At 37.5% G+C, this 14180-nt stretch overlaps 1 protein-coding gene across 1 annotated transcript; it reads left to right on the forward strand.

Annotated features, from left to right (window-relative positions):
- Positions 1-3123: 3123 nt before the first annotated feature.
- On the forward strand, positions 3124-8054 carry LOC115741270 (denticleless protein homolog A). The gene is made up of 16 exons (XM_030675084.2): positions 3124-3349; positions 3430-3542; positions 3644-3752; positions 3850-3914; positions 4335-4373; positions 5327-5423; positions 5502-5598; positions 5705-5768; positions 5842-5918; positions 6003-6084; positions 6269-6348; positions 6545-6629; positions 6717-6785; positions 6855-6922; positions 7017-7065; positions 7516-8054. Exons 1-16 carry the CDS (start codon positions 3280-3282, stop codon positions 7885-7887), a joined length of 1536 nt encoding a protein of 511 aa, XP_030530944.1. The 5' UTR covers positions 3124-3279; the 3' UTR covers positions 7888-8054.
- The last annotated feature ends 6126 nt before the right edge of the window (positions 8055-14180 follow it).

Below are 14180 nucleotides of genomic sequence, written 5' to 3' on the forward strand. Positions count from 1 at the left end.
CGGGCTTGAACGAGAGATCCCCTCGGGTAGATCACTCGATCTTGCTCGGAAAATTCACATGCCAAAGATCGTTTATGATCGAGAGTTTTACACTCAACGATACGATATTCGAAAACACCCTATGCATGCGCAACTTCGTTACTTGGCTAGAAAAAAAAATGAGATCTTCATTTGAGCAGTAGATATATCGTGATTGATTTCGTAATTTTTTTTTTTCAGTGTGTGGATTTTCAAATTCCTAGGGGCACAATTGGAGTGAAAGTTGTAGTTATAGACCAACAAAAATGATAGTCATTTAGTGGGTATCAGGGAGGTTTTTTTTTTTTCCACACGATTTATTTCAGATATTAATGTCAAAGCACCAAAATTAAAATAAAATGTTTTTGAAGGTTTCGAAAAAAAAAATGCGAGCTTCGAAATCACAGAGTTTTCAAGGGAAAGTACCGAAAAAAATTCTAAGCCTATTGTACTTGCGCCGATTCAATCGTAAACTTTTCAATTGTATTAATCAAGTCCTAAAACTTATGGGGATTTGCCAATTGGGCTAATTTGAGTTGGAAATTGCCGACGCGGACGCCGGTTGTCCTATTTGACGTGGGCGGTGTTGATGTTGAAAATTTTAATAGTTCAATGAATTTTTTTTGCTCTTACTTATTTATTGGTTTTGGGACTGATGGTTGATTAGGGTCACGACCCTCATACAAAAAAAAATATTAAAAATATTAAAATATTGTTAAAAATGTCCATGTTAGTACGGGATCGCGCTATCTAGGACGACCATTGCGCACATAAGTAATTTCTGATAAAAATTGACCGAATGGACTCAATTGCCAAACATTCAAAAAGTTTAGTATTTAATTGGTACAATTGAAAAGTTTAAATCTGAAATGATACAATTACAATAAATTCATGATTTTTTTTTTTGTACTATTCTCGATTTTTTAAAATATGATCGACAACAAGAGGTGGTTGTAATTTTTCAATTCCGCCAGTATTAATTCGTTGGTTACCTTCCAAACTAATGGAAAATTCGATTAATGGCGACCCGAGTTGTTATTGAAGAGACGTTCCAATTAACAGATTGGATTTTCTTCGTTCTTTGAAAGAAGTTTCTTCTTTCTCTTCTAAGCCAAAGAGGAGACACTTCGACAGCGGCGCAGCAGCACCACCACCACAAGAGGACGCTGTCAGTTGAAAAGGATTTTGAAGTTTCCTGCCAGTCACTCGCGCCCAGCCCTGCAAAAACGCAAAATGAAAAGCAGAGCTTTGATTTTTGAACAATCTATTCAATTTGGGAAAATTACCATAAATCTTTTTCCTTTTTGTCAATTAAGTCCTCAACTTTATACGTTTGCCAATTTGATGTTAAACCGTTTTACTTTTTGCCGATTCAGTCTTGACTGAAAAAAAGTGATGTGGACGCCGGCATACTACGTAAATAATTTTTAATAATATATACGTTTAATTATTCTTTTTCTTTTAAGTAAAAAAAATGGAATTGTACCGTGCCAAGTACTTTTTTACCCAAGGCTTATTTATTTTTCTTTTTTCCTCTTCTTTTTTTTCCTCTGGCGACCATCGCCCTTGTCTAGGTTGGAGAGGGTGGTCGAGAAGGGCTACCCTTGCCCGATCGGCAAGGGCGGCCTTCACCTGCGGCCAATGGAGGAAAAAGAAAAGAAAATGAAAGGAAAAAAAAATATTAAAAATTGTCCATATTAGCGTAGACGGTACCACGTAGAATGGATGACATCCACGCTAGCGATTTTCGGCCAATAGGACTGAATCGACAAACTTAAAATATTTATGATTGAATTGATAAAAATCTCCACATGTGAATTTTCAAATTTCCAAAGGACAAGATTTCCTTTTCAAGTGATATCAGGATGAAAATATTTGAAAAGTTGTTTCTATTTTGCTTCATTTATTTTGTGGAAAATAACTTCCCGAAAAACGTTTTTTGAGTTTTATGTTGTTCGGGTGCAGAAAATAAGCTAGTCATGGAAAACATTTTTCCCCTTCTTTATTTTTAATTATTTTTTTCTTTCTTTTCATTTTGTAATTATTTTTTTGAATATATGAATTTATTTTTTTGGAAAAAAAATTATTTGTCAGTTTTTAATTAAATTTAAATAAAAAATTAACAATTAAATTTTAATTCAAACAAATAGAAATATTAAAAAATTGAATTATTTAATAATTTTTTTTATTAAAATCAATTCCTAGACAAATAATTGATATAGGTTTTCCACTTCATTTTTAAGTCTCAATCAAACATCGAAAAGTATGATCATTTTTTTGAAAAATGACTTTCTGAAAAATATTTTTCGAAATCATCACATTTTTTGTGAAATAAATGTATAAAAGCTCTAAAAATCACGTAATTTTTCATAAATCGCTGATGATACTTAAGAGGTGCTCATAATTTTTGGGTACTTTTAGTAAATTTTTTAAGACACGGGGGTGGATAAGGTTGATTTTATGCTTCATTTGTTTAGTGAAAAATAACTTACTGAAAAATATTTTTCGAATTTTCTGGTGTTTGGTTCGCGAAAAATAAGCTAATCTCAGAAAACATTTTCACCCATGAAAAAATCTCTAGAAAAATATTTTTCTATTTTTGAAAAGAGGAAAACATTTTGCTCGTCTTTCCTTCCTCATCTCTTTCACATTTTCTTTCATTTCAAATATTTTTTACGTTCTTTTTATTATTTATTTATTTTTTCATAATTCAAAAATCTTATTTTTTTTAATTTTTCGAATTAAAATTATTTTTAATTTTTAATTACTTTATTTAATATTTTTTCTGTTCTTTTTTTCTTAATAATTAAAAATTCGAATTATTTAATAAATTTTCTAGAAAAATCAATTCCTTGCCAAACAATGGAAATCATTTTCCAATTCATTTTTATGTCTCAGCCAAACACAAAAAAATATGATAATTTTTCTGAAAAATAACTTTTCAGTAAATATTCTTCGATAAGCATTTTACGGAGCCTTAGAAAAGTGAATGACTCAGAAAAAGAAAAAGACAGAGAGAATTTTTTTTTTTTTGGCCTTTTTGTACTGCTTCAAGCTGGCGCGCGCCGCACGACCGCAGCCGTCAGCTGAAATGATTTCGAAAGTTTCCCGCCAGTCGCTGGCGCCCAACTCCGAACGATCTCTCCAGTGTCGCCAACCCAGAAAGCTATTCAGAAAGAGCGGGGGGAGCAAAAGCAGAGCGATTGCTCAATCCGATCGACTGTTGCTCTCTCCGCCTTCCAGATTCTCCGCCGTTCGCCGATGGAGATCCGAGGCTCGTCCAGATCCTTCTTCCAGAGTGTCAGATCCAGAGAGCTCACCGGTTTCAGAGGTATCTGTGTGCGTGCGTGCGCGTGTCTCGAAACTTGTGGCGCGCCGGATGGCTTACTTGTTGAGCTGTGAAATTTTCAGTTCGGAAGCGGCCTTACGTCGCCGACTCGACGGCCGTGGTAAGCGAGGTCGGAGCTGTCGCGGTCGAGCACCGCGGCGACGAGACGCCTCCCTTGGCCCTATCGTTTTGCCAGGTTCGTTTTTAAGAAATCGCTCGCTCGCTCGATCGGTCTTGCGGATTTCAGCTATGGCTTCAGTAGAGTTTGATCCTTTTATTCGCGTTTTCTTTTCTCAGACGAGTAAGTACTCGTACATTCTCGCTGTATCCGACGAGGATGGATACGTGAGCTTGTTCGATACTCGCCCGAAGTTTGCGCCTTCGACGTCTTGCCGAGAAAGTGCAGGTGAAGTAGTTGATGGACATTATTGTGCCTCTCAGTACGTTTCTTAGTGTTGTTTTCACCTGAAAGTTCACACTTTTGTGGATCTCTCCACTTGTAGATAAAGCTAGAATTGGCGATTGGGTTGCTCATCAGAATGCCATATTCGATATATGCTGGATCAAGGTGCTTGCCCAGGCTTTTTTTCTCCTGTTACTTTCACATCTAATGACTTATAATCCTTCTAAATTAACCTTTGCGCAAATCACTAGCTCTTGTTTTCGTTTAATACCTGTCTGCTCTGCTCAAATCCGGAGCTTCAATAGGGGACGAAAGCAATTTTTATTTTAGGTATAATCAATGCTGTATGTCATAGCACTGATACCATTTGTCATGGATATGTGCTTTTCTACTGCTAAGCTTGAAAACTGGAGCATACAAAAGCCTATGTCGGTTAGGTTAGGCCGTTAGCAGGAATGAACCCATTATAGGAATGGCCAGAGTAGGAAGTAACTTCTCTCTACTTGTACAACAGCAGTGATATCTTCGCTGTCCCTTTCTCTTGATTGGTGCTGATAATTTTTTCTTTTCCCTATTCTCTTGCAGGAAGATACCAAAATACTAACAGCTTCAGGGGATCAAACTGTAAGTTTGAGATTTTCCCAGAAGCCATCTGATAATTTGATTCGATTAGTTCTGAACTGACTCCTACCAGATACAAAAGAGTTGTACTTAAATGGAAATGTCAGATTTTAGGGCCTCATTAATTGCTTAGCAGATGGATTTTCCCAAAATTTGTCCAAAATCAAAATGTTGATAGCGCTTTGATGTGTCTTGTGCGTATATTCAGCACGGAGTGCAGTTTTTGAAGACACTGTATTCCTAACGACTTCCTTTCATAATTAAAAAGATTGGTTGTCAACTTGTTAACCATCCCAAATTTGTCACTGCGTTCCATTTGTATTCCCCTCTTTCCCTATTGGAAAGCCAATGCTGTTATAACAGTCATTTTTCGATTGCTGATGAAACGAGAGAGATGAGCGATGGTCAGGAAGAGGTTGATCCCATCCTCCTCCAATATGCATGGCGAAATGAATTCCTGGCTTCTGTTCTTTCCTTTTCCTTCTTTGGCTCAAGTCAGTAGCCCTACCAAAGAAGTTCTATCCTTTGTATGTGTGCTTAGAAATTGTTGTGACAGCAATATGGGATTAAGATTGATTGCAATATTTTAAGATAGTTGCCTCTGCTTTTCTTACTCCTATTTAGTGAAACAAGTATACAACCTATGTTATACATCCTCAAGCCAATGTTCGTACCGCATTGTTAATAAGTTGTGCAAATTCTATCCCAGATCAGAATCAGCAAATTTTTTTGTTCATCTGTTTATCACCAATTTGACTCAAAGTGCTGGAAGGTTAGATAAAGAGACAATCCATAAAGATGAAAGTGTACTTCTAAAGATTAGTGTCGACAATACTGTTGATTCTTACTGACAGAGTCACAAATTGTTCTGTTGCTCAACATTACACAGTCGGTTCAGTTCAACTCATTATTGATTCTAGAAGATATACTCAAGCACCTCCCTGCGGTTTGTGCAGATAAGACTGTGGGATGTAGAGAAAATGAAATCCAGTAGCTTGCTGATGGGTCATGCAGGAAGTGTGAAATCTCTATGTTCACATCCAACCAATTCCGGTAGCTTTTTAGATTCCGTTTCCTGTTTTGAAGTATATGGATCTTTTTTCACCATACTAATGCTCTAGACTATAACAGATCTTATTGTCTCTGGATCAAGAGATGGATCCTTTGCCATATGGGACTTGAGGTGCAAGTGCAATACTAGAAATAGGCTGGGAGAATTCTGCATAGGGTAAATTCAAATCTTGTCATTCTATAACCATACACGGCAGTACATGTGACAAATAAACTTTATAATCCTCATTTAGCTAACTGTAGTCATCACTTCCTTTATCCAGCCCAACTTACATGGTCAAGGGAGCTCATCCATCACCTCGAAACAAGTGGGTCAGGCGTGGCAAGGTATGCCCCTATTCAAGTGCTTTATAGTCCAATAACCAAAAAGGAATTTGTAATGCCACTTGGTGTGTCACAGGCTGCTTCAACGAGTACTACAGCAGTTCTTTGCCTGAAAGATGAAGTTTCTGTTGCAACTGCTGGTGCTGTGGATAGGTAAAGGAGAATTGTAGCATGATATCAAATATATCTCCACTTAGCAGCTAGACTTGTGACTTGATCTCTTAATTTGTCCAACAGCACTGTGAAATTTTGGGACACGAGAAATCTAAAAGCTCAAATTACGCAGACTTGCCCTGATACCAAGTCAGCTACTGAAAAGGTTAGTCCCTATGAAGCACATGAGAATAAAATATCATTTCTTTTTTGCTGAACGAGAATTAAAAGGCCAGGTTGACAAGTCTCGTTCACCACGTGGGAAACATAAATATCTTTGACCTACATATTCTCTGAAGTTCAAATTCGTCAGAATTATCAAAGTTGGCATATGAATCTTTTTACACCAGGTTAGAAGACTACATGGTGTATCTAGCCTATCGCAAGATTCAAACGGAGTGTTGCTTTCAGCATCATGCATGGACAATAGGTATCTCAGTTTCTATAACCGCTACCTTTTATCTGCATCAGCCTCCATCTTGAGAATTTGATACTAAAAAGTGGAGTCAGCCACATTAACCATCATAGCTTGAGTCTTCTTAATAAGTCTTTTGAATTCAGATTCTCCCTTTGGTATTTGTTGTTGTTCCCTATATTGACTAGGTCTCTTCCCATTTTGCCAACAGAATATACTTGTATAACATACTTCAGCTTGAAAAGGGTCCAGTGACTTCTTTTTCCGGCTGCCACATAGAATCATTTTATGTGAAGGTAAGACCGGGATTTCATGAAACTACCCTTCCTATTACTGCAGAGATATTTCAGATTATGCAGCTTACTTTGCTTACTATCTGACAGTCCAAAATCAGTCCAGATGCGTCTCACCTACTCAGTGGCTCAAGTGATGGATCTGGCTACATTTGGCAGGTCCGTCTCCAGCAAAAATTAGCATTAATGTTTCAGTTTATTTATTCTAACAATTGAGTTTCATGACAGGTGAGCAAGCCTGATGCAGCTCCCATTACTTTGAACAGTCATGATGGAGAAGTCTCGGCAGTCGCTTGGTATGTATCTCTCGAATCATATTCAGTTGGAAACCAAATTCTATACTTTACTCACGTTGTTAATTTTTTTTTATTCCCGAACCTTCCATGGCAGGTCTCCACACGAAGCAGGAAAGTTAGCAACTTGTTCTGATGATTACACGGTAAGCAAAAACTACGAAAAAGCAGAATCCTTGTATAATTTTTGCACAAACTTTTGCAGCATAATATATTTTTCCTGCTTTGCTGAAGTTCATCTAATTTGGTTTAAATGGAGAAAACCAAACCAAGTCAAAAGCAGATCGCCTTTGTTTTTTCTTTTCATGGACAGGCCAAATCAGAATCCTTTTGGAATACAGACTGAACTAAACAAAATTGTTTCAATTCCGTTTGCTTTTAAAATTTGAACTGCAAAATGTACTTATCATGTATGCAAATATATGATTATCCAGTCCGTGGTGAATTTTCCTGCTTTGGTTTACAATGAAGGGGATTTTCATGAAGAGACATAGAAACAAATTTTCCAGTTAAATCAACTGATGGAAACAATAGTTTGCTCACAAAGAACAAATGAAATTTAAATTTCCTCACTTTTAGAACTTAACACCTGTCAGGTTCGTGCGTGGAACATTGAAAATAAATGTTGCTCAACCACAAGGTCAGCATCGGCTATTCGAAAGCGAGTGATGGCAATCACGACAGGAGAATGTAAAAGGCTATTGATGACTGAAGACACAGAACATGTCACTAAGGATCCTATCCCATCTTCTTCCAAAGAATCACAGCAGATAAATTTCAGAAGCTCAATCATGCCGCCGAAGATCAGCACCCCTGAAGCACCGAAGAAAAACTTCGATTCAAGTTCACATTATCTAGAGAACTATGAGAAATCACCTGAAGCCACATTGAGGAGCCCCTCTTCTGTGTTGAATCCTCCATCCTCCGTGAAAAGAACAATTCGTGATTACTTTGTAGCACCGTCTTAAAAACTGCTGGCTCTGTTTTCTCGATTAAATTTTTGTCTCTTCTTCTGGAAAGCATGAAGAGTATGTAAAAGAGAATTCATAGTGGCTGTCGGGGGATGGTGGAATAGAAAATGTAGATAGCCAAATTACGTAATATGATTGATGGAGATCCTTTTCTTCCATAAATGCATCCTTGTTTCGCATTAGGCATGAGAATTTGCTTCATTCGATTCTCATAAGACGCCCGAAGCAACTTTTTGTCACGTACAAAAGGAGCCTGGAGATCGAGACGGGTCCATCATCGTTCCTTTTGGTCACTTAATTAACAATCATTAGAGTCTTGACTCTGTATTTTCTTGAAACTTGATGGCCAAAAGGAACGATGATGGACTAGTGTCTCGATCTCAGGCTCTGCTGGTTTGCAGATACGGCGGTCTGCCATGATGGGAAGGAGGCCTTCATTATTCCTCCGCTTTGTTGACTTCCATGACCCAATGAAAAGGAAAGGAAAGACGACAGAAAATGCAAAGACATCTGAGTGAGCTGAGTTCATTCTTTCTGACGGGAAGCATAGATGTCACGTTGCAGGATCTTCTTTTTGACAATGGACTGAATTGTAAGAGAGGTTTGATTCCCTTTTTAGCATCCTCCACCCGCATAAAGTCAAATGGATATATGTTCCCTCCCTGTGATGTCCGGAGTGGGGCTGGAAATTATAAAGCTTGTGCAGAAATTCTGTCAATTTTCGGTTTTCATGTAATGAATACGGGTAATATTGACCAGATATTTAGCATCCGATATGCCGGTTGCACAATCCTAGGGCGACATAGTAGCCTAAAGCGCTGGAAAAATACAATATCAATACTCGATCGACGCGAATATTCGTGAATTAAGGCGTGCTCCAATCCTTCGCTTCCTCGTAGAATGCCGAGCATCATTAACCTAGTGCCGAGTTTTTAATGAATGACAAAGAGTTCTTTTTCCTAGGCTCTAAGGGACAGGAACGAGAGATCGATGTGGACACAAGGCTCTTGATCCGATGCCCCATTAGATAGGCCGGTTCGGTTTAAAGCATAGGCCAAAATCATAATGCTCGAATTCAATCAAGTTTTCCTTTTAAAAACAGTTCCATTGTGTGTTTGGTGCCAATCATCCCGCTTTTAGGAAGTAAAAACAATTGTAGAGTTAGTGTATTACTTCAATTTCTTATGGTGATTTGGTGTCGGAAATCATTTCTGAGCACGCATTATATAGCAAAGTACGGGACCATTAGACGCTTCCTTTGGGCTTTTTACACGTGTGACACTCGCAGTAATAACAAACAGTAGCTCCGGGACTCATTGAAAACTCTAATTTCATGGAAGAATAGTGTATAGATTCGAACGAGGATGATGTGAGCGGAAAAGATTGATTACGATAAAATTAGGTTTAGGATCGATTTAAAAATTTGTCTCGTCTCTTCCAAGGAAACAACCCAATCTTCCAAACGAAAAAACCGCCTACATATCGTCCCCTTAAATGGTAAAAACGACTATGGTTAATGTTGTCAGAACACTACTATGTCCAACCATTAAATATTAGGAATTAGAGGTTTTAAAGTCGGTTTAGGTTCCACCTAGAACTTATCTACCCCTTAAATTAGAGGCTCTTTAATTTTTGAAACTTAAAAAACTTAACCTGTCACGGGTTCTAAGTCAGATTCAAGATCTACCCGGGTCCCATGTGTATCGTTAGTTGAACGATTGTAGTGAATAACCACTTCTAATGACCTCAATTTGCTACTACAATCCACTGATCACTCATATTTAGACACACGAAGAATATGAAATACTAACAAAGTGAAAGTTTTAGCCATGGATGTCGTACGAAATTGAAGCTCAAACTAGTGGTTTTAGATTATATACTTATTATCGGATGCCATGGAATACCGCAAGATTGATCGAAGACATGGAATAAAAAAATACAAATACAAGTTCTAGAGTCTACCCATCGGAACTGGTTTCAAATCTTTTGAAATCTATAACTTTCTCTGCATACCCTAGAACTTGAAACCGGACGGGTTCTCATCGGTTCGATTCTTTAATTTTCAGTTCTACCTCGAAACCATGCTCACCCTTATTAAATATGATACACTTGGCATATAAATTTATTTATACTCATGGCCACACGAATTTATGGATCATTTTCGTAAAGCTTTGAGTATCCCTACCGATATCACTTAAGAAAGAACAGTGACATAATGTCCAATGTATGCACAAAAATTTAAAAATGGCATCGTATCTATCGCCTACCAATAATTAAGGGCATCCCCAATCATTAGGGCAGGTTCTATTGGACTTAATTAAGGTATTGTTCCCCCTTTATCTCCATAATACCACTTCCTTTGATTTGGAGAGATTGCCTTCTCATGGAAAGGAATAACAAAGAGTTGATGCTCCCTTTAGCTAAGGCGTTACATCATGAGAGTTCCAATTTTATTTTTGTTCCGAAGGTGGTCATAGATGCCCTAGAAAGAATGGTTAGACAATGAAGCTCTTTAGATCGCTTTGAAGTCATGTGAAGACACTTGTCTCTACTTGGAAGGCGGAGAGAAACAAATTCATGTGCCTTGGTGGGGAGATGCCTGACCCAAGTCCTGTAAAATACTATTGTTTCAAGTGATTATATGATCATATCATGTGCACCCACAGATCCATTCGCTAAGAGAAGCAAATCCATGTACCTAGGTGGGGGAGAAAGTTCCATATGCGCCCATTATAAGGAGCATATTATAAAGAAGTCTAGGACAAATGACATAATCAATCCATCATAAACACATTATAACAAAACAAAACCAAAAAATCCATCATACACACATGCAAACTCATTGTTGGTATAAAGTACCATTGGAAGGTTAATGTCTCTTTTCGAGGACAAAGATGTCCGTTTTGGATAAATAATCCCGTACTTATGAAATTTCCCACCGGTTTGATTCGCTAGATAGAAAGGAGGAGAGGATTACCAAAACAAGTCTTAAATCTATTGCAATTGTGTTAATTCAGTCATAAACTTGTTTTTTTTATCAATTTACCTAAAAGTTTTGCATTTGTTCCAATTTAGTCCATCTGACTAATTTTGATCGACCAACAACGACGTAGACTTTTTTAAATAATATTTTAATAGTATTATTATGCATTTTTCTATCCCTTTTTTCTTTTCTTTAGTTTTTTTTAACCCTCCACTTAGGGCCCGGGAGGGTCGGGACGCCCTCGTCGGCACTGGGTGAGGGTGCTTCCACCCTAAGTGTAGGGGAAAAAAAAAGAAGAACTAAAGAAAAGAAAAGGCAAAAGGGGAAAGGAAAAAAAATATAAAAATTCAGAATATTATTAAAATATGATTTAAAAAAATCCATGTCAACTCCGGCAATGCCATGTCATTGTTGGTCGGCTAAAATTGATCGAATTGACTCAATTATTCGAGATGTAAAATGTTTAGGACTGAATTGGCAAAACAAAAAAGATTTAGGACTTAATTTGTACAATTGCAATAAGTTTATGACTTTTTTGACAATCTTCCCAAGAAAGGAGAGTCAAAATTCGAGTGTGGGTCATCCCGAGTGAAATTTGTTCCTATGTTGTGGTAGGTTGTGTTGCGCCTAATTTGCACTTGCATTAGCCAAATCTTCCTTATACACTTGAACCAAGCCCATGGGTTTTCACTTTCAACATATGATCCACTATCAGTCCACTTATAATACAACTACATAGGAAGTGATGTTACCTGGCAGTTAACCTAAAAGACATGTGCATTAACATGTACATAACTTATTCATTACTTCTCCCGATCTATTTCCCGTTATCATAGCACACCACCCGCAAAATGCATCTCAGTTGCCCATCTACTTTATTTGGGGGTTCTGCGATAACCTTACAAGAGAATTCACTCCGCTTAACCTCGAACTCCAAGTTCGATCCCTAAGACATATACTCTTTAGAAGTTATTGTGACCAAACTCGACACTTTGCGGAACATATAACTTGTGTTAATAACCGGTGTATCAATGCAAAGGGACCATTTTTTTTTATTTATTTTGCCATCATTTAGGGACCAAGTCTAAAGTAACAGTTTATACATCAGAGAATCATCTTTTGATCACTGGTATATGGTCATGAGCAAGCATCTTCATCTTGATTGATGATGGGAAAGGGGGGGGGGGAGGATCTTCAAAAGCTTCAAGAGAAAGGCCCTACCCAAAACGCACGCCGATCACATATCTCTCGCGCTCCTTTCATATACAATTTACTGGCTTTTCTTCTCCAACTTATTCCGCAAATATAATACTATATAGGGAAAACGACACAAACTGTCTCCGAACTTTTACTCAATATGCATTGTGGTCTATGAACTTTTAATTTGTTCAATATGGTTCATGAACTTTAGGTTAATGTGTAATGTCGTCTATGAACTTTCAATTTGTTCGACACAATACCTGAACTTTTGATACGTGTTCAATCTAGCCTCTTAACTATATGAAAATGTTCAATATTGTCATTGAACTTGAATCAATGAAATGATAACATTGCACATTCTTATATATTTTAAAAGCTAACTTGAACATGTACCAAAATTTTGTGGACCAAATTGAACAAATTAAAATTTCAGTGACGATATTGCACATTAGGTTAAAGTTCGGGAACCACATCGAACAAATTAAAAATTCAAAGACGATATCATGCATTGGGCCAACGTTTAGAAACTATTTGTGCCATTATCTCTACTATAAAATATAAACATAACAAAAGAGAAAACCAATATAAATCTTGAAATCGTTCAAAAAGCTTTGGCCTTTGAATTCAACAGGATTCCCTCTCTCTCTCTCTCACTAAGCATGTGTGTGTCGTACCTTCAAAAACTTGGTCTGACCAAGTTTTCATCTTGGTCGGACAATTATTTGGAGTACGTGCAAAGTGACACGAAACAAAGAAACAAGAACGAAGAGACGCTGCGGAATCTGAAAGAGGGGCGAGAGTGACCCCAAGCCAAGACTGCATTACTAATTCATTGTGCGGGGGCATTCTTGTGGCCACTGTTCCAAGCCTACTTCGTCTGCGCTACAATCCGACGACCCATGCTCGGACAACCCCGCTGTTCAACTGAAACTCAATAGTACACAGCTTTTTTTTTTTTTTTTGGTAAGGTAAGTATGTAATAGTACACAGCTTTTTGCTGTAGCGAAACACAATCATTCGTGTTAACTGGTTGAGAACAATTGCAGTTTGCAGATGCTGATGAGGACGGGATGCTTGCTGCTGCTGCAGCTGTTCCTTTTTGGTTTGTTTTTTGTTTTTCAGTTTTCAGGCGTTTTTGGGTTTCTTTAGATAAATGGATGGATGATGGGCATCTATCTATCACCAGACAAATTAAGTTTTTAGATACAGTTAGTGTGTTATCATCACTTTTCACTTTATAAGTTTTGTCAAACTTTATGATTAAGTGTTTTCTTCCCCTCATTTGAAGAATTCTAACAATGCATCTGAAGTAATAGCGGACCTAGTCGAATGGTTGCTGACTTAATGCCCGGTTGCTGATGCGATTTCCCCGACGACATTGCCTAACCTCTCGCTTCGAGAACCTTGATGTCATGCCGGCTCGATGGCGGTCACTACTCACTACACACAATTGCTAGCTTATAGTGATTACTTCAAAGTTCTGCATAATGCATATGTGGCATCAAAGTGAAACTCATGATACGGACATCTTTTTAGCTGATCAAACTTGGCAATTGAAATCCCTTTTGATCTCGAGCGAGGGGCTAGCAAAGTTAGTATGCCGAACCATCGACTTCCGGTCTCACAGGTATCTGCTTTAGTCAAGCTGTTCAATAACTTAGAATGTTCGTTACTAGTACTGTTTGTAGATACTGTTTCACATAGTTTAGCTAATGTTTTGAGATAGCTGTTAATTTCATATCTTAGTGGAATATATGATGAAATAATCTATCAACACAAAAATAGAAAAATAATCATGTAAATCCCTGCAAATGTAGGCTTGACAAATGAATGTTATAGCTGGTGAAGTATCACCATCACATTCATACCAGAAGTAAAATATATACAGGCATGAGTGTGAAGCAAGTGATTGAGTAGGGCAAGTTCCAAGTCCACTTGCCAGAGGTTACTGGACAATGAGCATCAAAAATCAAAACGCGCAGACTCATAGTCGACACTATTTTTTTCCAGCATATATTCCTCGACGAGAAACGCGAAAGATACTAAAATTATCGAAAGAAATCTGTTTAATAAGTGCTACGACAAATTCGCGTAACTGAGAATTTCA

The sequence above is a fragment of the Rhodamnia argentea genome, chromosome 8, assembly GCF_020921035.1.
Source record: "Rhodamnia argentea isolate NSW1041297 chromosome 8, ASM2092103v1, whole genome shotgun sequence".
Lineage (NCBI taxonomy): Eukaryota > Viridiplantae > Streptophyta > Magnoliopsida > Myrtales > Myrtaceae > Rhodamnia > Rhodamnia argentea.